Genomic DNA, 25,935 nt, shown 5'->3' with positions numbered 1-25,935 from the left:
TAAAGTATGCTGTAATCAAAGTCAGTAAAACCAAAACAGATGTCCGCAGCAGTTGTGACAGAGTGCATCAGTATCTTTTTCATAGTGCAAAGACTTGTTACGCCTCACACCTCGGAACTGACCATTCGGAGAGCAAAGATGGAACGCTATGCCCCTTTATCCCGCCCTTCATTGTTGGATCGACCAATGGGAAGCCAGCCAGCAACACCGGCGAAGAGCGACTTGGCAACAGTCTGCAGTGAGCTGCATCGTTGCTTCTCCTCCGCCGGCGGTTTCCTTATGCGAGAAACTGGCGAGGAGGCAATACAACCAATATGACGCCGAATTTGCGAAGGAGATAGCCGAGAGGGAGGTGTCGGGTAGGCCGCTGATGTCGAGAAAGGCTGACAAGAGGTAATGTATTTCCCCTATTGAGAGGTAATTGTGGCCCGCGGTAAAACAAGATAAGTATAACCGAGGGAGTCAAACCAAGAATGTCCGCCAGGGATTTTCAAAGCTCAATTACTCACTGCTAGGTTTTGATGCCTCGAGTTCATTGATAGTTCAATATTATTGAATCATTGATTTTTATTGATTTTGTTCTTTAGCAATTTGGTTTGCCCGATAATCATCCCATCGCATATTTTTAGTCTATGAAAGACTTTACTCTGAAATCATGTGTACGCTATTGCCGGTTTGTGGAAGTCATGTAAGCGCGATTTTGACAACAGTTGGAAGTAAAGGGATGAAGTTACAAAGGCTCACATCACCAAAACAAGACAAAGCAAAACGGGAAAGCGCCTGAGGTTATTTAATGTATTTTAATTGGATTTAATTTTGCATTTTTGCATCTCTTAAAAGCAGTTTTGATTATCACGTCTTTTCCGACGTGTTTTTCGTGACGCCGGTGCACGATTTGTTTTTTGAATTGATGACGTTTAGGAGGGGGGGACACAACAAAATCAGTCATTTTTCGATTATGCTACAAAAATGCGACACGTTTACTGAATGTCTGCTGTTGATCAGACTACTTAAAACGAAAGACAGAACCAACTATGTATCAGAGTTCGAGTGACCAGACGTCGCTTTCTGGGGAGACCTTTGACGTCATCGTCACAGTTGGAGTGTTGGGCCATTTGTCAAGCCCCATTTCTATTTTTAAACAGTTTAGGTCAGGGGGGCTCATAGTTATAAAAACTACCAAGTCAAAATGATCTACCCACGACAAAAATGCAAAACATAATTATTTTCAAATGTTTTAAGGATTCTTTGTATGTACAATACGTTTGTGGTGGTTCTTAATTTGGTTCTCAAATTTGTACAGATGACGGCTGAAGAAACCTTATCGTTGTATGTACAATGTATGTTGATGTACCTTGCATAACTGAATAAGCCAATATTGCACAACACACATAATAACTAAATATACATAACATAATAAACTATATAGACTATTAACATTTTTTGTAATTACCTGAGTTTACTTTGATGACTTGCACTGAATTGAATCAGCCAGGGATGCAGAGTCCGTACAGTAGCTGCTGACAGCCAGCCTCAAGCACATTTCCAAATGTTCATCATTCATGGTGGAACGGTATTTGGACTTAATGATCTTCATGGAGGAAAAGGCTGACTCACATAAATCAGTGGAGCCGTATAATGCAGTCAAGGAGGTAGCACATTTCCTCATGTTGGAGTACTTTTCCTGTGTGAGTAAGTTACAGAACTGTCCATGAGCCCTGGACTTCAGCAGTGAGAACACTCACAATCTCCGATGTCTTTCCACATTTGCTGGGTTAAATCCTCTGCCATGGCTTCACAGCGCAGACACCTGCAGAGCTTTGATTGAAGATAATATCTCTGCCTTATTTTTAAGTCTCTGAACAAGGAGTCAGCTGCTTCAACGAATGCTTCTTTTACCATCTCTCCGTCTTGGAAGGACTTATTGTTTTTAACGATGGCGTGACTCACCCGGAACAATGCTTCGGTTGGCGGCTTTCGCTTTTGAAGTATGTTGAGTGAAAAATGACTGCTGTCCGGACAACTGGGATTTTAGTTCGTCCACCGTTCTCTTTCTCAGCTGGCTTTTCGGCGGGAAGTCAATGTCGTATTTTCCATGAACAGTCCGAAAATGCCACTCCACATTTTCCCATTACGTATGAAAGTAATATGTTTTACCCCCTTACTTTATCCAGGTTTCTCACTCATTTTGATCACCATATGTTTTAGCAAGGGCTTAAAATTTGAGGTAATTCGCTGACTAGCTTGTAAATTTTGCTGCGTTTAGCGCCGTTGTTTACGCATGCACGGCGACCTAAAGGTAAAAATTCAGTTGTCATCTGAATGGTTGCCCTGTATGTCAATCAAGTGACAGGACGTTTGATAGGCTGACAAATGTTTTTTTTACTGTCACGCTGCGATCGACCAGTACTACCTCCGCGATCGACCGGTAGATCGCGATCAACGTAATGAGCACCCCTGGTTTAGGTCTTTTGACAGTCAGTTCTCAAGCTATTTGACGAGTTTACTTCTTTTTCTATAGATTAGAGCTCCTAGTAAGTGCGCCATCTGAAATGTGTTTGTTATGTTTTGGATATTTACCTTTACCTTTGCTTTTGCTGGGTTTCTCAGCATGTTCTCAGCAAAGCAAGGCACATCCAGGAGAATGTTCCCGTAGCGGGACTCGTCCGTCATCCTCTTCCTTGTCCTCCCCATGACCGGTCCTGACCCCCCGAACCGGGTGGCAGCCCAGTCGGCCAAGCTGAGCCGGCACGGACGCTCCAAGAGCTCCAGTTCCCACTGCCTGTTGCGTCGGGCTGCCCATGAGGATTCAAGTGAAGGCAGCAGCCCCAACCGTGAGGAAGAGGAGAAGGATGGAGGACTACTCTTCCACGTCAACCGCGCCGGCTTCCCCATTGAGGGGACCACCTGGGAGAGAATGTGGGCCCACGTGATCGCCGTACACCCCGAGGGCCAAGAGATGGTGGATGCCATACGCAATGCTGCTTACCTGCCTAAGGTAAGATTGTCCGTCAACCCTATTTTTTTTTACATACAATACAAAAAATATCCACTATACTCAGACTGCAAATACAACACGTTCTGTGAGTTCTCACTGTGATTTGCGATCACCTTGCCTCGCCAATGAAAAGCGGATTTGACCAATATATATATATATATATATATATATATACATACACACAGTGAGACCTCAACTTACGAACTTAATTGGTTCCCAGACAGAGTGTGTAAGACGAAAAGTGTGTATCTCAAATAAAAAAATCCCATAGAAAACCACTAAAATGGGAATAATCCATTCCTGGGTTTCCATAAAACTAAATAAACCTTAAAACTACACACAACATACCTTATTCTATGTATAATAAATGTGCTATTGTATTGTAATGAATGAAATACACTGCATTGTATCATAAAGTCACTTTATTTACATTTGTGATGGTCATTTATGGCTTGATGGAATGGCGTTGGAGGTCAAAGGGAATTGCTGTTTAGAAAGAGAGGCGCATTACACGAGGACTGTAATTAAAGAAATAAACTGTGCTGTAAAATAAAGTTTTATTTACCTTTTTGATGTTGATGGTCGTTGATGGCTTATGGAAGGAGAGTCACCTTCCATAAGGACTGTTGGTAACTTAACCTCTGGTGGTGTTCGATCGTGTGCTTCCGCCGAAGATCACTCCGCCAGCCGTGGTGGGTGTGTATTATGAAAATAGTGCTTATTATAAGGTTTAATTTTCATAAATTTGACGTTTGTAAGACGAAAAGTTTGTAAGATAAGGTGTTTGTAAGTTGAGGTCTCACTGTATATATATATATGGCGGCTTGACATCCTCTTTGCAACCCCAAGAGGAGGGGGGGGCTTAAACATTAAAGAGAGACAGACGACAGTTAGAGAGTTTCAACTTTGATAGTTCAAAGGCAGAGTGTAGACTGCAAGGTTAAAATATCCCATCAATCAGGCTCCACAAACAACCCGCACAAGCCATCTGTACACTTGATTCAAAAAGCAATTCAGCGGAACAGAACACAATTGATGAGGAACTAGATAAAATTATCACAGAGAAAGCACCTACAAGGCATCATTCCTCAAGATGATGAAAGAAGAAGGCTACGTTCCTCATCAAGTGTTTAATGCTGAGGAAACCGGCCATATAACAGCTACAGACCGGTGGCGCTGACGTCTCACCTGATGAAGACGCTGGAGAGACTCGTCCTCGCCCACCTGCGACCGCTGGCAAGCTCATCGCTGGACCCGCTGCAGTTTGCCTACCAGCCCAGCATCGGTGTGGAGGATGCCATCATCTACCTCCTCCATACGGTGTTGCTGCACCTGGAGAATGCTGGGAGCACGGTGAGGATCACATTCTTCGATTTCTCCAGTGCCTTCAACACCATCCAGCCAAGTCTACTGGGGGACAAGCTGTAGCATGCCGGAGTCGACCATCACCTCACATCCTGGATTACAGATTACCTCACAAACAGGCCACAGTACGTGAGAGTAAAGAACTGTGAGTCGGGCAGGCTTCTCTGCAGCACCGGAGCGCCGCAGGGAACAGTCCTGGCTCCATTCCTCTTCACCCTCTACACCTCGGACTTCAATTACAACACCCCAACCTGCCACCTTCAGAAGTTCTCTGACGATTCAGCTATTGTCGGCCTCATTACAGAGGGAGACGATAGGGAGTACAGGGGACTGACAAAGGACTTTGTGGACTGGTGCCAGCAGAATCACCTCCAGATCAACACCGGCAAAACCAAGGAGCTGGTGGTGGACTTCTGCAGGAAACAATCCTCACCTGCACCATTGAACATCCAGGGTTCGGACATTGAGAGGGTGACCTCCTACAAGTACCTGGGTGTTACTCTCAGCAATAAACTGGACTGGACAACAAACACGGATGCCCTAATCAAAAAGGGACAGAGTCGCCTCTTCCTCCTCAGGAAACTGAGGTCTTTGGAGTTCAGGGGTCACTCCTAAAGACTTTCTATGACTCTGTGGTGGCATCAGCCATCCACTATGGCATTGTCTGCTGGTCAGGCAGCATCACCACCCGGGACAGAAAAAGACTGGAGCGCTTTGTCAAGCGGGCCAGTTCTGTCGTGGGCTGCTCGCTGGACTCTCTAGAGGAGGTGGGCAACAGACGGACGCTAGCTAAACTAAAAGCTATGACGGACAGCCCCTCCCACCCCCTCCTGCCCATCCTGACAGCTCTGGGTAGCTCCTTTAGCCAGAGACTATTACACCCGCGCTGCAAGAAGGAGAGGTACCGCCGCTCGTTCCTACCGACTGCTGTCAGGCTTCACAATTCCCAATGATCACATGTGAAAAAAAAACGAAAAAAAAAACTGGACACTTGTAAATATGGGTTGTTGCAATATATCTAAATGCATTTCTTGATTCTGCACTATGTACAGTCTTGTTTATAGAACGGTTTTTGCGCATCTACATTTGCACGGTATACAGTTGACATTTTTATTTTGTTATGCTTAGAATATCTTGTTTTCTATCCTTTCACTCCCACCCCAACCCCATCCTTCTTCAATTGCTGCTGTGGACTGCAAATTTCCCCATTGCGGGACGAATAAAGGTATTCTGATTCTGATTCATTCCATTCCGTCAAGCCATCAACGACCATCACAAAGATAAATAAAACAATTTTTTTATACAGTACAGTTTATTTCTTTAGTTATAATACCATAGCACATTTATTATACATAAACTAAGGTATATTTTGTATAGTTTTAAGGCTTAAAAAATTAGAAAGTAGAAAATTATGTTTTATGGGGACCTGGGAACAGATTATTCTCATTTTAATGGTTTACTATGGGAAATTAATTTTTGGGATTCACACTTTTCGCCGGGCACACTCTGTCTGGGAACCAATTAAATTCGTAATCCTGGATGTGCCTTGCTTCGCTCCTGTGCCCGCTTTCAAACCTTCGCGGTGGTGATGGTTTTCTCCCGCTCGCGTCGCCTGCCTGGCCTGAATTACACAAAGAAAATAATCCCTCAAATACAATCTGGCCATCAGATAATCTCCAAACACCAGCAGGACTTTGAATGGATGTGGCACGGACACCGGGCCCGCTTGATACAGTGTGATCCTCGTCCCGCTTTCTGTTTTCCGTTCAGAGAGGCGGGATTAAGAGGAGGAAAACGGCGGTCAAAACAGGAAGGGAGACAATTTAATTGTGGGACTGATACAGCTGGCCTGGCAGGATGCGTGACTCAACACCCGCGGCGTCATTTACTGCAGGTTTTCACGTGCAAAAGAGAAAAAAAAAGGGAAATGAGAGGCCAGGGGAAAAATGCATCTCTCTGTTTGTGTAAACACTTTCTGAATTGCCAGAAATAAAAACCACGGGATTTGGAGCTTCTCGTTGGATCGATCATGTGACATGAGACGACATGAAACAATAACTAACGGCTCTCGTTTCTCTCCCTTGGCAGCATCACGTCCCCCCGCTGCCCACCTTCAAGCCGGCAATGTCGGTGCCAGACTGGCTTGTGGCGGTCCAGAATTTCATGAAGGCTCTTCAGTATCCTTATTTGCTGTGTGTGTGTGTGTTTGTATGACTTGTGAGGACCACTAACATTTTATACCATATGTAGTGAGGACCTTTTGGCCGGTCCTCACAAGTTTTTCATTCTAAAGGCTCATATATATATATATATATATATATATATATATATATATATATATATATATATATATATATATATATATATATTTTTTATGTGTATTTTCATTTCACTTGGATACACCCACTTTTTTCTCACTGTGTGTGTTTATGTGTGTGTGTGCGTGGTTAATGAGAGGAAAAGGTTCATGCCACAAAAAGTAAAATGATATTTTAATCAAATTCACCACAGGGATGAGGATTATGAATGCCCATTCAGAAACCTCACTCCTGCTGTTATTTCTCTTTCAAGTCCACTTTTTATTGCTTTGTTTTTGAAGAAGTTGAAGTGGGAAATGGGGTGACATTTAGTGTTCAAATGTAACACTAGTTCTTCTCTAAATTTATCAGCAACGGTGGTTTCACTCCTAATCTGGAGTTATCCGGACCTCACAAAGCCATTGAAACAGGAATCTGTGTGTGTGTGTGTTAGGAGGATGGAGGGGAGTGCCAGAAGGTCCAATCGGTCCCACGTTCCACTCTTTCACATCAGGCGAACGCTTCTTAACTGCTTCCGCCAGATATAACCACACGGGTACGCAGTTCTTCGAGATCAAGAAGAACCGGCCTCTCTGCGGGTTAGTCACATTTCCCATTGTCGGTGGCGAGGGATGCGGGGGTGGTGTTAAACATATCAACATGTCATATGGTGCAAGGTTAAAAAGTTAAAAGTCAAGTTTCCTGACTGCTATGATGCATTCAAAGTGCATCGGGAACTTGAAGAATCCACCTGGGAAAAGGAGATTCAGATAAAAGAATTTCACATGAAATAAAATGTGTTAATTTGTTTGTTTTGTTTCTTTTAATAAAAAGATTTGAATTGTTATCATATTGTCAAAGATGGTAATACATTTGTTTATTTTTTATTTTTGATAACGTTTTGCAGATTAATGGAGACTGCGCGGGAGATGGTCCGAGAATCTCTGCCAATCAAATGTCTGGAAGCCGTCATCCTAGGAATGTATCCTTTTTGACGGCTTTGGCGCTTTTGCCTCACCCTAATTGGACACCTGACTCCCAAATGAACCCAGATTCCCCTTTCTTCATCAAAACAAGCTGCCCCCTAATTAACACAAACACCCATGCACACAAATGCAGAAATGGGTCGGAGGTCACATGTTTTATGTGCATGTGAAATCTATCTGAGAAGTTGCTGCACTTGAACACGCCATGTCAATCCCGCCATCCTCTGCTGTTCTTACCCAACCTTGTTGCTAAGCAACAAGAGCTCACTTCAAAGTTCCCCACTATAATCCCCCCACTCCCCTATACTGGCACACGTAACTTTGTTGTCTTATATTTGCAAAGGTTGAGTTGTAATTACCCCGCTTTAGAAGGAAGCAGAGCTGAGAATGGATTCTTAATAATAATAATAATAATAATAATAATAATAATCAGAATCATCTTTATTGCCAAGTATGTAGAACACACAAGGAATTTGTTTCCGGTCGAACACGCTGCACTAGTATCGTCAGCAAAAAAATTGCAATAATAATAATAATAATAATAATAATAATAATACATTTCATTTATAAGCGCCTTTCAAAACTCAAGGTCACTTTACAGTCACAGGATAAGTTTTTCTGTGGGTGAGCAGCGGTAGCCACACGCGCCAGCGTTCTCTCAACCCGGAAGTAACTCAAATAGATAGAAAGCTAGCTAGATAGCTAATAGACAGCTAGCAAGCGAATAGGTAACTAGCTAACTAGTATGTTTCCTGACTCAAATAGCTAGCTAGCTATATTGCTAATAGAGACATTGGAGCTTTCACTATGATTAATTTATTTGCATGGCTGTAGACACCAGTTAAAAACTAATAATAATAATAATAATTAGACAGATAGACAAATAGATAAAATACATTCAGTAAGTAAACAAATTAATACATAAATAAATAAACACGAGAAAGGGATAAAAATTGTACTATAATACTGTCAGAGATGTTCGATTGGACACTGTGGACAAAGACTCGAACCCAGAAAGATTGTCTTTACTGGCGGCAGGAGACGCAGCCATTCATGACAGACGCCTGAATTCTGCAGCCTTCTGCCAAGCTATTTGTTGACAGTATATGCAAATTTAAAGCACAACCGACACCATTTTTTTGTTTCCTAACTGACATCAGAAAAAACCTTTTATAGCATCTAAAATACCCAAAAATGTGACGCAGGCTGATATTTTTAGTCAAATGCAAAACACCAATAAAAATGAGTTAGTGTCCCAAAACTACTTCAAAATGACCCCGGAAATGGTGAGTGTCAGAAGGTCCCGCCCCCTTGTTCGTGACGTCACGCCAGGACGTCTTTGCCTTGCTGTAGAATCAAAATAATGGCGTCAGATTCGGAGAAGATGCTTTCTTGTTACTCATCCAGTTATGAATATGATTCAAATAGTTCTGAAGAGGAAAGCATAAATGTTTGCAATTGATTAAAGAAGTCCTTCCAGATCAATTCGAGCCATCAGGACTCCAATGTAGCGTCCCAGAAAATGCACAAGATGGCAAGCTCACAGCCCATTAGAAATGGGCTGATTTGTCTGTTGGGAATTTGTGTCAACTAGTATCAAATAGTAGTCTCGGTGCAACACACAACGATTCACCACTGCGTTATTTATGTGTTTTCATTCTAATTTTGCCATCAACACGGATCAACACGATGTTTTCAGACCAAACAAAGTACCCAAAATGCATTGTGTGTCGCTTTCTCGGTCAGGGGCGTTCCAGACGCGACGTCACATCTGGAATTGTCACCAACTCGAAAACAAGACTTCCTGAATATTCAGTGCGGGTCTTAAAACGTAAAATATAGCTATATGTGCTGGAATCTTTGTAAAATACGCTCAGTAGAAGTTATTCCAAGTGATTTTACAAATTATGGACACAACTTGTCCGGAGGCATCAGTTGTCCTTTAAGTGATACATTAGTAAAACATAACAGCATGAAACTTTTAAATATGATAACTTCTTATTCTGTCTAATCTCTATCAAGTACAGACAATACTAACTGAACAAAATCTTCTCCAACGGCATCCTTCAACCAATCAAGGATGGTGTGAGCTTTCCCATATTTTACACTGATTGCTAAAGTACGCGACAGGAAGTATCCTAGTTGCCTTTTCCTGCTGGTAAGGATGGAAGAGAACCCGACTGAAAATCCCTATGAGGAGGACAAGATGTGATCCATGTGAGTTGCGGTTTTGAGGTGGAACGGTCCAGATAAGGTCTCCATTTTCAGGCCATGACGGGGTACATTTACAGTACAAAATACTCACTTCATGACTTCCAATACATCTCTTTTTAATAGTAAACTGATTTTTCTTTTGCTACTCCTTGATAACTTATAGACGTGTGATTTTACAGTAGCATCAAATATATCTAACTAATTAGAACATACAAACACTGTTGGATAGCGCGTGGGTCGCTTTGCTTGATCTGCACCGCACTCTGCAGGCATGACAAATAACACACAATGGACTGTTGTTTGAGTTCTTTCATTATGTTCAATAAGGACATTCTTTGGTAGTACTTGGATTGCATTCGCAACATTCTTGAATCTATTCCGAACCCTCAAGGCAGACATATTTGCATCACATTTTGAACAATGTGAACCACGCCTGTTCCCCAAAAAAATAAACAAATAAAAAAATAACTCAGTGCACAAATGCACAAGCGGATTTACTTTAATGTGACTGTCACTAAAATAAAAGAAAAAGCATGTGTGCGCACATGCACAGACGCATTTTTGTTCCATCCCTGATGGTCCAATACAGTTGGATTCAGTCTCCCTTCTGTCAGTGGAGGCTCTGTCTCACTGTCTGCCTTGACGTTATACGGCTTTATTGTGCTAGATTAGGATATAATTCAATCCCCCCCACACCCCACACTTCATTTTCAATTATTGACTCAAGGTAATGGAACACAGGTGTGAAGTAAGAGTCACTGTCTGGGGCTTCTGTTGAGGGGTTACTCGGTTGTCTGCTGTCAGATTAATCAACTGAACCGAGGTACATAATTAGCTGTTGTGTGAAATTGATTTGGAACACTTATACATATAGAATAGAAGGTTTTAAAAAAGGTTAATATGGTGCAGTCTGATCAGGGCTATCATGTTGCTCAGGAAAAAAGGGAAAATGCCCTAAAAACACTAAAGAGTCCATGTTTCTTTACAGTGGCCTCTTTATACTGCTTACGTTTAGAGGGGGGTAAAGCAGTCACCGACATCGTATTTGTTGTGTAATATTTGCATTTTCAACCGTAAAATTAATTTTGAAAAAAAAATCCGAGACAGGCCCCAGCGAGAATTGAACTCGCGACCCCTGGTTTACAAGACCAGTGCTCTAACCACTGAGCTATGAGGCCCTATGCCATTCACTGCGCCACATTACCCTTATTAAGCATGACCAGACAAAACGGATTCTATTTTGGTCCTGAGATTAACGTGATGCCCCACGACCGAATCATATTTTAAGTGTGGTTATTGTGCTGTGTCACTGTATTATGACGAGCCCGCGGGTTGCTAGTATAAACGGCCATTCATCATTCACGACACGGATTTTAAAAATGTTCACTTCAGTTGCTTTAAAACCATTGCATGTTGATTACGATAAAAAAATCAAGAAGGATGAAAAATATCTTTCCAGCTGGCACGAATGTGCTTTATTCGCAACACCGACAACGGCCGATGACGTCATTCAAACCAGACCCAGATGGCGAGCTTGATCCCGCGATTACTGGAAAACGCGCGAGAATTGTACTAGATTCAAAATAAAACTAACATATACAACTAGATTGATGACACTCAAAAAAGTCACAAATACTGAGGCTGTCAATTTTGTTATTTCGCAAAGTTCTCTACACAAGTACAAATTGAGAATAAAAATAAAGAAAGCTCATACAATGAACGAGTCAACTCAAAACAGTCAAGAAATCGCTAAAATACAGTCAAAAGCCAAGAATAAAATTGTGATTTAAGATGAATTTTAGAGTTGGAGAGGAGGTCTTAATCATGTTTTAGCCCAAAGGATTTCCATCACAGGTGAGCAGTATTTACAATGGTTTCTGGTCTGCTTGACAAGTCATTTTATTGAAAATCTGTCAAATGTGTTGCTTAAATGTGTTGTCTTGGGGTTGACATGCATTGGCAGCATTTGAGAATTTGGCCTCCCTACGCTGGACTTTGTCTGTATGCAGCAATGGCAATTTGATATTAAAGTCCAATCCTTACAGAGCTGCGTTCAGCTACTTGACCAACGGCCTGACGTCGCTGGAGCGCTTCCCCATCAGCTTCAAGACGCAGTTCTCGGGCCATTGCTTCCACCACGTGGTCCTGGGCGTCTACTGCAATGGACGCTATGGTTCGCTGGGCATGAGCCGACGCTCAGACCTTATGGACAAGCCACTCAACCACCGCACGCTTGGTGAGCTTGTGGATCAGTTTGAGAGCTCCTACAAACGATACCAGCACAGCCTCAAGAAGGTACAGCCTATATGGCATGTCTATAATTTGTCAACTTTTCCATTTTGTGCTTTATCAGTGTTTGAAGTAACATCTGCCCTGAGGCCCGGGGCGTACAACTTTTACCTCGGGCGTACAACTTTCAAAGCGTCTCGGCCTGGGTGGCCGACAACTTCTTTAAGGATTTTTTTTTTTTTTTCAATCAAACATTTGTTTTATTCAATAAAGCAAAAGCTACAAGCAAACCGCTACAAGCCACGTGGACTCCTCTTTCTAACCTTTCAAAACTTTCAAGTACACTTTTCAGTCACTGTATAGTCCGAAGCACAAAACAGGCTTCTGATTGGCTGCCGTGCCGAGTATGCAAATTGCCAAACGAACGCTTGAGAGTTTTGAAAGCCGCTTAGAAAGAGGAGGTCACGTGGATTTGAGCAGACAACGCAACGCAAACAATGCATTGTGCACCATGATGACAAACGACAACTGGAGCAAAATCTTCAGCAAGGGATATTTACCATAAATTAAGAAAGGGAGCATTTGTGGTAGGTACTTCCTCAATTTAAAAAATCCTTCATACTTCACAACAATGTTTTTTTTTTTTTTTTTTTTTGCGATTAGTCGTCTTATTGTGTCTCAAGTTGTGAAAAATGGGGCAGGCAACTTTTCAGAGTTGTCTGCCCGGGTGTCCGCTAACTTTTTGTCATGAGTTTCAGACACTGGCTTTATGATGAAAATTTAAAAAATCTGTGTTTTGGGTGTGCAGGTGAAGATCGGCCTGTACGTCCCTCACGACCCTCACGTGTACCAGGCCATTGAGTGGAAGTACCTGGTCCTCAACGCCACCAAGATGGCCGCTCCGGAGATGAGGCGTGAGCTGGAGAAACACGGGCGAGACATGAGGATGAAGGTACGCATGCACACGCCTGCATGCTAGGTTTTGCGGGATGACTGACCTACTTAAGTGATGACATGCAGCCAACTCCATGCAGCGTATTTTGACACCCACACCCGGTCATGCACACACTTACCCAGCACAAGCACGACAGCGTCAGCTGTGTGTCGCTTTCCTATGCTTGCCGCTCAGTCCCGAATACTTTTTTTTTAACCCTTTGAGGGACAGCGGTGACTCCAGTGGACAGCATATCACGTTATCAAGGTTACATGATTTGTGCATGAAAGGGTTAAATATACACCAGGGTTTACGTGTCCTTGTTGTGTTGGATTTTCCTTACCCATGCCATGTTGGGATTGGCTGAGGGTAGTATTAATTTGTGTTTGCGCCATAAAACATTTAAGTACACAAACATAAATGAAGAAAAAAAACACGCACATTCCTGCAGACATACACACACACACACACACATTGTCACACATAAGGTCTTACAAAATTGAGGCATCACATTATCATTCATCATGTTGATGATTCTCATAGCCTTTTCTGGATGGAACTGTTTAACAAAAGCCTGCACATCAACTGCTGAATGGCCTTCTTGTGCTTGTCCTCTTGAAGGCAAATCAAATTCTCTGTGTTGATGACCTCATTATGGTCAGCAACAAGCTCCTCGATGTCATCTGCATTCACTTCAAGTCCCGTAGGTGCTGGCAGAGATTTTGTTACAAAAAAAGGCGCGAGTCAGATGATTCCATGGACCCGTAATAAAACGCGACAAAAGAAGGCGGGCCGGGGCGAATAAAATGGCACACTCGCGATCGGAAACCGGAAAGCAACAAACTTACGTGATTGCGTCTAACAATCACCTCGTGCAAAGCAAACTGTTGGATTTGCCAGCACAAGACACAGCGATACGCTTTCGTCGTAATCATGTCACTGGTGAGGTGACAGTGACTCGTTGAAATGAAATTGAAGTGTCGCGAGCGGCGGCCCCGCCCCAGCTGTCAACTCGCACGTGACAATTTAGCGTGACTATTGACACGCTGTTCCGTTGTGTGTGAAAACACTCGCTCTGATTGGCTTACCATGACATGACATGACTTCGATCGCATCTTGACAGTGTGCGTTCAAGTGTAGCAACACAGAAACGTTGGCAAGTGTTTGTCCCTGCTCATTCAGTTAGACAATGCTTTCCAAACAGCCTAGAGTCATAAGACGTCGTGCGCTATTCTTGAACCTGAACGCACCCCAAGTCTTGGATGACAAATAAACAGAGCAGGGTAGACGTGTACGGCTGGTAGTTTCTTCAATTTATTCGTAGTAACGCACCACATTTGAACTGAGGCTGAACACGAGCCTGTGGTGTTTATTTTCCGGTCCCATAATAGTAAAATTATCTGCAAAAAGCTCCTCGAAGGCGATGGACGTGTGAATTCAGAAAGGGGATGTGGAAAGTAGCGCCGGCTGGAACGCTGTTCGGTCGTGTGCTTCCGCTTAAGATCACTCCGCCAGATCCGAAGGTCGTGTGCTTTGGTGTTCCAGCCGTGGTGGGTGTGTATTATGAAAATAGTGCTTATTATAAGGTTTAATTTTCATAAATTTGACGTTCGTAAGACGAAAAGTTCATAAGATAAGGTGTTCGTAAGTTGAGGTCTCACTGTATGTATGTATGTATGTATGTATGTATGTATGTATGTATGTATGTATGTATGTATGTATGTATGTATGTATGTACACATACACACATACATCTGTCCTGCGCCGAACTGCATTAAAAGGGGGGGAGGCAACACGTAAATGGGGGATCTTTGATATGGCATGTAATTTTATCATTGGGTTCATGGATTGCGTATCTAGCATGCTTTTTGTACAGTAGTGAAGTGAAAAATAAACTTGTGTATAAAATAAAAACGTCTTTACACTTAATGACTATTTCCTTTCAAAAATGAAACCAATGCAAAATCCTCACGTTGTTCTATTCACACGAAACCACGAACGCCAGCATGTACAAATATATGAAAAACAGTGATCGTTGCAAGCGATAAAGATATCTGAATGGAACACAATTAAATACATGGATGAAAAACCAAAATTGCAATGTTTACATTTCTTACGTTGATGAAGTATTCTGCTGCATGTCAAACTCTTTCGCGATGCAGGATTTGCTTGTTGGATTGTCCACTACAGCCACAATTGCCTTGTACGTTGTTCGGATATCACAATTCTTATGTTTCCCCATGGTTGAAATAGTGTTGAACAACAGTACTGTATATAAGCTCTGCTACACCTTTTTTATTGTGCTCGCGTCGACAGACCAAAACACGGAAGTTGGTTACGTGACTGGGGCTTGGGAGGACCCGACAACGAGGTTTGAGAGAGTGCCTGAATAGAATGGCAGAGCTGTGGCGTAACAGCAGCTCCTGTTTGTATCTGTATGTGATAACTGCTACGTTTGTTATTAATAAGACCGACCCACTATAGCAGCGACTGTGCGCAACATTTGCCATGCATTACGTGACTGGGGGATCTTTAATACAGTATGGCATGTACAGTAATTTTCAAAATCATAACGCCTCAGCAGACAAAACAATAAACATTGTTGCAAAAAACGATTGTATTCATATACAGTACAGTAAAGTGTACATGTACATAACACTGCAACAGGGAAACTGCAACGCTTACATCTTATTAAGCAATTAAAAAAATAGGCAATCTTCTTCTGCTTCCCATTTTCACCTTTTAACACAAACGATTCAATCTTGTTTAACATTACAAAAAAAACAGATTCATTTTCTCTGGATTCTAAGTAAGATCGTGTCCGTAGCACCTTGCAACTTTTGTGTCTTTGTTGCAATAGGTGTGTATTCAGTTGGTTCTTCATCCTCATCATCCTCGTCATTATGGGAATCTTCTGGGACATACTTGGCTTTGATTTCGTGTTGGATTCTCCTCAACAGCCACGATTGCCTTGTATTTCGTTCCGAGGTCACAATTCTTTTGTTTTGCTATGGTTGAAGACGGTAGCAAAACGGTGTCTGCTACACTGCAAGACACGTAACAAGCTGGTGCCAAGTCACGTAACCAAGTCACGTGACTAAGTCACATGACCACGTCATGTGACCAAGTGAACCAACGGAGCGACCGATACAGATTTCGATAATGGTAGTACTGTATAGAAACCCTAAGCAAATATCGATTTACCTTAAGTATTTTTGTATCGATATAAACATAGCAAAATGGCCGGCGGGAGATGAAAAAGAGCACCGTAGTAACCGGATTATCGTAATAACCATGAATCGTACTTCTTCTTTTCCTTTCGGCTTTTCCCCTCAGGGGTCGCCACAGCGAATCAATGTCCTCCATCAATCCCGGTTTTGTGCATCCTCTTCTCGCACACCAGCTACCTTCATGTCCTCTTTGACCACATCCATAAACCTCCTCTTCGGTCTTCCTCTCAGTCTCCTGCCTGGCAGTTCAAGGCTCAGCATCCTTTTCCCGATATAGTCACTCTCTCTCCTCAGGACATGTCCAAACCATGTCAGTCTGGCCTCTCTGACTTTCTCTGCAAAGCCTCTAACATGAGTTGTCCCTCTAATGTACTCATTCCTGATCCTATCCAACATGGTCACTCCCAAAGAAAACCTCAACATCTTCAGCTCTGCTACCTCCAGCTCTGCTTCCTGTCTTTTCTTCAGTGGCACTGTCTCCAGTCCAAACATCATGGCTGATCTCAGCACGGTTTTATACACTTTTCCTTTCATCCTAGCTGAAACCCTTCTATCACACATCACACCTGACATTTTTCTCCAGCCGCTGCAGCCGGCCTGGACACGCTTCTTCACCTCTTTTCCACACTCTCCATTGCTCTGGACAGTTGACCCCAAGTACTTAAAATCCTCCACCTTCTTTATCTCTTCTCCCTGTAGCATCACTCTTGCACTTGGATCCCTCTCATTCACACACATATATTCGGTCTTGCTGCGACTGATCTTCATTCCTCTCCTTTCCAGGGCATATCTCCACATCTCTAGTTTCTCCGCCATCTGCAAACATCATGGTCCAAGGAGATTCTTGTCTAACATCGTCTGTCAGTCTGTCCATCACCATAGCAAACCAGAAGGGGCTCAGAGCTGACCCCTGGTGGAGTTCCACCTCCACCTTGAATTCCTCAGTCTGCTGTCTACTCTCGTCCGTCCTCTCACTGTCCCACTTCTTCTTTGCTAACCTCTTTCTCTGTATACATTCCTGCACCTCCCCATTCCACCACCAAGTCTCCTGATCTACCTTTCTTCCACTCGATACACCAAGTACTTTCCGACCCGTGTCTCTGATTATGTTCGCTGTAGTTTGCCAGTCATCTGGAAGGACCTCTTGCCCACCCAGTGCTTGTCTTACCTCCTTCCTAAATGTCATGCAACACTCTTCCTTTTTCAACTTCCACCATTTTGTCCTCACTTCAGCCTTTGGTTTCTTCATCTTCCTCACTGCCAGCGTCATCCTACACACCACCAACCTATGCTGTCTGGCTACACTCTCACCAACCATACTTTGCAGTCACTGATTTCCTTTAGATGGCGCCGTTGACACAAAATGTAGTCTACCTGTGTACTTCTGCCTCCACTCTTATAGGTCACCCTATTTTCCTGTCTCTTCTGAAAGAAAGTATTCACAATAGCCATTTGCATTCTCTTATCAAAGTCAACCACCATCTGTCCTTCTGCGTTCCTCATCTGGAGTCCAAACCTGCCCATCACCTCCTCATCATCTTTATTTCCTGCGCCAACATGTCCATTGAAGTCTCCACCAATTACAACCCTCTCACTTCTCGAGATGTTCTGTATGACTTCATCAAAGTCCAACCAAAATGTCTCCTTCTCCGCCAGCTCACATCCTACTTGTGGGGCATACCCACAAACAACATTTAACATCACACCTTCAATTTCTAGCTTCAGACTCATCATTCTATCTGATACTCTTTTTACTTCTAAGACATTCCTAACAAACTCCTCTTTTAAGATAACCCCAACTCCATTTCTCTTTTTGTCTTCACCATGATCAACAAGAACAACTTAAACCCTGACCCTAAGCTTCTAGCCTTGCTCCCTGGACACACAGTATGTCTACCTTCTTTCTCTGCATCATGTCAACCAGCTCTCTACCTTTACCTGTCATTGTTCCTACATTCAAAGTTCCTCCTCTTAGTTCTATACTCTTGGCGTTCCATTTCTCTCTTTTCCTCCGGGCACACCATCCTCCTCTCCTTCTTCGACCAACAGTAGTCCATTTTCCACTGGCACCCTGAAGGTCAACAGTACCAATGACGGCCGTTGTTAACCCGGGCCTCGACCGATCCGGTATGGGATTCAGAGGTTTGATTCGCATATTTGTTTTGGCAATTTTTTTACGTCGGATGCCCTTCCTGACACAACCCTCTGTATTTATCCGGGCTTGGGACCGGCACAATAAGACACTGGCTTGTGCCCCCTTGTGGCTACATTAACCGTGAATCGTACTAAACAGAACATAAAAAGACTAGAAATGTGCACGGGAAATGAAAATAGTATTGTAATAAGCAGTATCATCAATATAACCGATATCGATATAACGAGACTTTACTGTGCATACATTCATACGTACATACATACGTACATACATACATACATACATACATACATACATACATACATACATACATATGTGAAAGTAAAACAGAACACCTTTTAATGTGACGACTTTGCTCTATTGACATGTGGCATTGGTTTTATTCAATTGTGAAATTTGTCACATTAAGTAATCGTACTCTCACTTGAGTAAACTATGGATTGGATCGGATTATCCTTTATTAGTCCCGCTGTGGACACATTTCAATATCACAGCAGCAAAGTGATGAAAGTCAGAGGAAAGTAGAAAAAAATACCGGACCTGCTGTAAAAGCAGCCTTTCTAGTGGCACCATCTTGAAGTCAAAACGACAAAAAATAACTTAATAACAAATGATGTGACACAAGACAAAAGACAGCCAGTCATTCAATCTGTGGCTACTCAAAGCCATGCACGCACCGGATGACCTACTAATTAAAACCGACAACGGTGATTCACAGCTGTTCACGCTGTGCCAGGAAAAGCCGTCATGCATCCCTGTTAAGTCGGCACTTTTTTTGTCACCTGCTGACTCCTTAATACCCACACGCGCACACTAACACACACACAAGTGCTACTTTTGTGTGCTTTGATCGACCTTGCCGGACAGCAAGCGGTCACTGTGACTTTATGGGTTTCAGATCTTGAAATCGTCAAGCGCTCAGTCTCCCATCAAGGAGCGAAGTCGCGGCAAATCACTGTCACCGCGCCGCCACCGGCAGGGCGTCAGCCCGCAGCGAGGACTGGGGCGACGCAGAGACAAGTCGTAAGTAGGCCACGGTGTCGTGCAAAATAAAATGTGCGTGTGTGTGTGTGTAAATGTGAACGTCAGCTGTGTGGCAGAAAGGAAACACGAGCTGACTTCGACAACAGCTGCCAGTCATAGACAACATGGCACCACCTCGCATCACTATGTTCATGTGTGTGTGTTTTTGTGTGTAGTAAGTACGGTAATTCGAGAAGTGCAAAGCCATGGAAGAGTGGACCAGGACATCTGTGTTATGACAACACAACAAAATACGAAAACAAAAACAAACAATGACAGCAATGTCAAAAAATTCACAATGAAATTGTCATTGCTTTGTTTGCATGCATAAATGTTGTCAGTACACACTCCCCACCTTACGAACGATATACGTTCCGAGCGGTCGTTTGTAAAGTGAATTTGTTCGTAAGTTGCTTCAGTGCTATATTTTGTATGTCGATGAGAAGGTTTCTTCAGCCGTCATCTGTACTTCTTTGAAGGTGTCGGACGTTTCGCTTCTTATCCAAGAGACTTCGTCAGCGAACTAAAATTTACTGGTAGTTACGGCCCTATATATATATATATATATATATATATATATATATATATATATATATATATATATATATATATATATATATATATATATATATATATATATATATATCCCTACGGCACAGACGTGGCGGTGCCAGACTCTGCTATGATAGGTCCTGCTTTCAGGTTGGTGGGAGCAGAGGACTATTCCCTGAGACTACCCTGATTACTTCTATTGTCCTGCCTGATTATGGGTTCTATGACTGGCCTATGGGTTCTATGACTGGCCTGATTGCCCCATTTGCTCTGGTATCACCTCATCAGCATAACTAAGCCTATGTTGCCCGGGAAGTCTGTTGTACAAACGATCCAAATTGAACCTCAGCCCACCATGGCGATTTAGTGAAGGGTTTTGCTGTTTTATGAAAATAGCTTCTTTTACTCCCCTTTCAAACCATCTATTTTCTTTCACTAAGATTTTAACCTCACTGTCGTCAAATGAGTGGTTGCTAGCTTTTAGATAAATATGTACTGCCGATTGAGACCCACTAGTATTAACCCTGCGATATTGATAGTCTTTTTTTGAGCATTTGTTGAGTCTCCCCAATGTATTGCTCTTTACAATTTTCATTTTTACAATGTATTGAATAAACTACATTATTTTTGTTTTTCATTTGGCAGCCTATCTTTTGGATGCACTATTTTTTGCCTTAAAGTGTTTATCCGTTTGAAATAAGTAGGAATTTTGTGTTGCCAAAGGACTGGTTGTAGTTTTTCAGAAACCGCAGCAATGTAAAGTACTGCTACTCCTCTGCTTTTAGTATCTTCAGAATTTTTGGTTTCATTATGAAGATTTTTGGTTTCATTCTGAAGATATCTCTGTCCAAACATCTTTTGACATACTGGACCAGCAAAATGTTCTTATGTACCGTTATTCATAACTCGAATGTTCGTAAGTTGGGGAGTGTCGATATGATCAAGTTTTCAGGAAAATAAAATTGTTTCATATTTTGTCCAGGCCGGCGTGCGTGGGGACGAAATCTCCTGAATTGAGCACACTGACTGACGGATACCAGATCCGAATTTGACTTGTGGTTCCTTTCCGGACGGTCTTCCCTTGTTGGCCTTCAGCAACGACGTCAACTGTAGCCTACCTCCTTAGAATCTGCCCACTTTGCATGCAACCAAAGGCAAGTTTATGCAAAGTGTTGAATCACGGGAAACCTGCAGACGGGCTCATCTTGGCGCCAGCACAAATCTCCACGGCGACGACGTGGCCAAGAATCAATTGCAGAACCAGTTAAAGGACAACCGACGCCATTTTTTTGTTTCCTAACTGACATAAGAAAAATGTTTTATAGCATCTAATATACCCAAAACACTTGGGCTGATTATTTTTAGTCAAATGCAAAATACCAATAAAAATGACTTAAAGTGTCCCAAAACTGCCACAAAATGAACTCGGAACTGGGCAGATTCAGAACGTCCCGCCCGCTTGTTTGTGACGTCACTATTGGTCACACACTGCCTTGCTCCAGAATCAAAACAATGGCTTCAGAGAGTTCCGATTCGGAGAAGATGCTTTCTTGTTCCTCATCCAGTTATGAATATGATTCAAATCGTTCTGAAGAGGAAAGCATAAATGTTTGCAATCGATTAAAGAAGTCCTTCCGTATAAATTCGAGCCATCTGGACTCCAATGTAGCGCCCAGAAAATGCACAAGATGGTGCCCAAGCTCCATTGGAAATGGGCTGATTTGTCTGCTGGGAATTTGTGTCAACTAGTATCAAATAGTAGTCTTGGTGCAACACACAATGATTCACCATCACGTTTTTTATGTGTTTTCATTCTAATTTTGCCATCAACACGGATCAACACGAAGTTTTAAGACCAAACAAAGTACCCAAAATGCATTGTGTGTCGCTTTCTTGGTCAGGGGCGTTCCTTCAGTGACGTCACGTACGGACTCGTCACCAACTCAAAAACAAGACTTCCTGAATATTCAGCGCGAGTCTTAAAATGTAAAATATAGCTATATGCGGTGGAATCTTTGTAAAATGCGCTCAGTAGAAGTGATTTGAAGTGATTTTACAAATTATGGACACAACTTGTCCGGGGGCGTGGGTTGCCCTTTAAGAGGAGCTGATGGATTTCAAATTCACCCAGACAATTGAAACGTCTTTGACTTTCAGTTCTGTAATGTCAACTTTTTCACTTATTTCATTTATTTTTTTATCCCAATGAAGGCTGTTTGTCAAGTGACCTTGAGAGTTTTGAAAGGCACTTATAAATGAAATGTATTATTACTATTATTATTATTATAAACACACACACACACACACACACATGAGAAAAAAACTATACAAAAGAGCAAATGAACAAGTGGGGTGTTTTGTATTTCATACATGCATAAAAAAACAATACGTTCATCTTAAAAAAAGTTTGTGTATTTCAAGTTAAAAAAAACACGTGACCCCACTGGAATGTGCTTGCTTGATTTTGTGTAGCCGTGGAAAGCCCCCCCCCCCCCCCCCCACACACAACCTACCGTCGCAACAAATGTGATGTCATCTGACTGACTGTTACCATGTTTTCAGCAATCAATAAAAAATGTTGCTTTTTGTGTGTGTGTGCGTGCGTGCGTGTGTGCGTGGAGGGATTGACGAGTCACTTTATTTCTTACACTCAGAAATTCTCCCAGCAGTTATTTGAGATGGTCAGGAAGCCTTTGACTTAGGACACTGTTTGTGATTGCGCTTGCAGTTTTGCGAAAGTGGTTGAATGTGTCAAAACGACCCTGAAAGCCCTTTGGAAGGCAGGAAAAAAAGCAAGGATGGCACACGTTGCCTTGACAGCATGTCAGCTCGACTTTACAGATGATAATAGGCTTTACTGCCTTCTGTGTGTGTGTGTGTGTGTGTGTGTGTGTGTGTGTGTGTGTGTGTGTGTGTGTGTGTGTGTGTGCGCTGGATTTGCAGAAATAATCCTTCATATTTCAGGGTTGCAGTACTGGAAAGATCAACAAGCTGCAGGCACCCCATGAAGATGATGATAAGGACGATGTGTACGTGCACCGTGTATTTGAAATGTGCAGTTGGCCATCCTCAAGTTAGGGTTTCAAAGTCATCTTGTTTTTAATCCTTTCAGGTTACTAGAGTGGACGATTTATGATAATATCAAGCCGTGGATTTCATCGCTAGGCCTTCAGTAGTGCTACGTCTGAATCAATCCAGACTGAAAAAAAGTGGTGTGATTTACTAAAAAAGCAAGTCCACTAAAGGGTAGAATTAGCCAGAAAATAACTCCCATTTTTCTTAATGATGTCCATCTTTTCTTGAAAAGTCCGTCCGGAAAATGGGTTTAACAGTATATCTGCAACCAAATCCATTTTTTTCTCCTACTTCAGCCATTGTGGATTGACAAAACCGCTATTAAATGAACATAATATATTTGCTTATGCCAGTGTCTGAAACTCATGACAAAAAGTTAGCGGACACCAGGGCAGACAACTCTGAAAAGTTGCCTGCCTGGCCATAAAGTTGCCTGCCCCATTTTTCACAACTTGAAACACAATAAGATGACTAATCGCAAAAAAACAACATTGTTGCGAAGTATAACAGGTTTTTTTAAATTAAGGAAGTACCTACCACAAATGCTTCCTTGCTTAATTTATGGTAAATATCCCTTGCTGAAGATTTTGCTCCAGTTGTCGTCATGGTGCACAATGCAATGTTTGTGTTACGTTGTCTGCTTAAAGCCACGTGTACTCTGCTTTCTAAGCCAAACGAACGTTTGTTTGGCAATTTGCATACTTGCCAAATGAACGTTCATTGGACCATTTTCATACTCAGCACGGCAGCCAATCAGAAGCCTATTTCGTGCTTTGGACTATACCGTGACTGTAAAGTGTACTTGAGACTTTTGAAAGACGCTTAGAAAGAGGAGTCCACGTGGCTTGTAGCGGTTTGTGTGTAGCTTTTGCTTTATTGTATAAAACAAACATTTGATTGGACAAAAAACCTTTTTTTTTTTTTTTCTTGAAGTTGTCGGCCACCCGGGCCGAGACGTTTTGAAAGTTGTACGCCCGATGTAAAAGTTATACGCCTCCGGGCAGACATTATTTCAAACACTGCTTATGCATCTCGCTGCCGATACAGTGTGCTTGTTCTGGCCAGTATGCTCTTTTCACTAGCGACTTGTGATAAAAGCAATTTTCGCAAAACTATGATTGGTTAGTGATTAGTTGGGTTGCCAACTCAAAATCTGATTGGTTAGAGGAGGGGTCGGGAACCGATGGCTCACGAGCCATATATGCCTCCTTTGATGGTTGCATCTGGCTCGCCGATAATACTAAATAATGTACATATTCTCGCTTTTTCGCTGTTCATTTCCTGTTTGGGCGGCTGTTGGCGGAAAGCGCAATTTTGATTGGATGATACTGACCTCGGTTGGCGGAAAGCGCAATTTTGATTGGATAATACTGGCCGTTGTTGACACAGGTGTATGCCCCCTTTAAATAATCCCAATGAGTAATAAAATGAAGACTAATATCGTACACTTCAGGTCGAATAAACCGAAGGATTGGCCTTTGTGGAGAGAAATGATTCTGATTCTAATTTGCAATGTTTGCAATGAAACAATACTATTGATGAAACAGCCGAATAGTGGCACTTTCACAAGCCCCGTGCTAACATTAGCATCAATATACGAGAGACAGCAGAAAGCAAGTGTGGAAGCTAATGAGCCGTGTGCAGTTTAGCTAGCAGTAACTTCGCGTATGGACTCAGCAAGTTAACTTTCATTCCGATCGTTTGGCTGGCTTTTTAGCAATCATGAGGAAGCGAAAACCATGTTAATTGTGAGTTCTATCACAAAGTTGTTTTAAATAATACATTCTGACATTTTGTTGAAAAGTGGCTGTGCCTGTGTGTTTGCTTGCGTGCGCGTGTGTGTGTGTGTGGCTCTCACTGAAATACTTTTGGAAATATACTTTTATAGGTCTCTTTGTCAAAAAGGCTCCTGAGCCCAGCGTTAGAGCAACAGTTTGATCGACACATTTGATGCGACAGGGTCTGCAGAACAAATTGTGAAGGCATCCGGGTAGTTTTCTGACCCTGGTAACAAAGATGGCTGAATTGTGATAGGTTAAATGCTTAAATAGGAAAACCCACACCTGGAAGCAGCGCAAAAGGGGAAAGTAATGAAAGGAAGCTGAAAGACAATTTGAAAGTATTTCATAAGAATTCATGGATAAAATATAATTAACATCAGTCTGTGATTCAGATATTTTAGGCCAGCAGAGAAGGCCTTGCAGGCCTTGACTATACGCCACTGATCATGATATATTTTATCATTATTGGTTTTGAAATTATGAAATCTGGTTGTGATTCCAAATTAAGATTATTATTTTTCTTTTATTTTTCTTCTCTGCTATTTATGAATCTGAGTATCAGGTTTCGTCAGGAAGCCTAGAAAAGATACAATCATAACACATAGAGACAATATGATAATGAGAGGTGGGGAGTTACGCCTCCATGTAACTCTAAAAATAAAGAAATTAAAATGTCATCTGACGGCTGTGGCTGGAAAAAAAAAATTGGGAGTGACCACCACTACCCACCATTGTCTTAGATCTGAGCTTTGATATGATGGCAGCATCACAGATACTTGAGACAACAGTTCCTCTTTTGATGTTAAACATGTCCACTAAAGGGGTCCAAAAATGGAGGGGGGTGAAGGGGCAACTAAAACAGTGATTGTAACCATAGTAGGCAGGAAATATTGTTTGGAAACATTTTTGTGAAGTACGCAATCGTTTTCCGTGGGATTTTTCAAGCTATGCATTTTATGATGACATATTACACGTTTCCTTCCATGCTGGTTCTTGAAATTTCCGAATACGACGAGAAACGGGGAAAAATTTGAAGTTTACGCTTGTTTTGCTAACACTACAGTTTATAAAGGTGAGTAAGTTGTATTTTTATAAC

General features: G+C 42.2%; 1 protein-coding gene and 1 non-coding gene across 3 annotated transcripts; one reads left to right on the top strand and one right to left on the bottom strand.

Annotated features, from left to right (window-relative positions):
• Positions 1-216: 216 nt before the first annotated feature.
• Positions 217-21,264, top strand: vash2 (vasohibin 2). 2 transcript variants are annotated; one of them, XM_089022160.1, is made up of 9 exons: positions 217-393; positions 2,611-2,998; positions 6,452-6,540; positions 7,203-7,259; positions 7,568-7,642; positions 11,918-12,155; positions 12,898-13,041; positions 19,307-19,431; positions 20,966-21,264. In XM_089022160.1, exons 2-9 carry the CDS (start codon positions 2,693-2,695, stop codon positions 21,033-21,035), a joined length of 1,104 nt encoding a protein of 367 aa, XP_088878286.1. In that variant the 5' UTR covers positions 217-393; positions 2,611-2,692; the 3' UTR covers positions 21,036-21,264. The 2 variants fall into 2 exon arrangements, with proteins under 2 accessions (XP_088878286.1, XP_088878287.1); XM_089022161.1 differs by lacking the exon at positions 217-393 and adding an exon at positions 714-785.
• On the bottom strand, positions 10,966-11,038 carry trnat-ugu (transfer RNA threonine (anticodon UGU)). Its single transcript has one exon. It is a non-coding gene; the product is annotated as a tRNA-Thr (tRNA).
• Positions 21,265-25,935: the final 4,671 nt, after the last annotated feature.

This window comes from Hippocampus bargibanti, linkage group LG19 (assembly GCF_051943395.1).
Source record: "Hippocampus bargibanti isolate YZ-2025 linkage group LG19, ASM5194339v1, whole genome shotgun sequence".
In the NCBI taxonomy this organism is placed as follows: Eukaryota; Metazoa; Chordata; class Actinopteri; order Syngnathiformes; family Syngnathidae; genus Hippocampus; species Hippocampus bargibanti.
The sequence above is the reverse complement of the archived record's forward strand: the minus strand, read 5'-3'. Positions and strand labels throughout refer to the sequence as shown.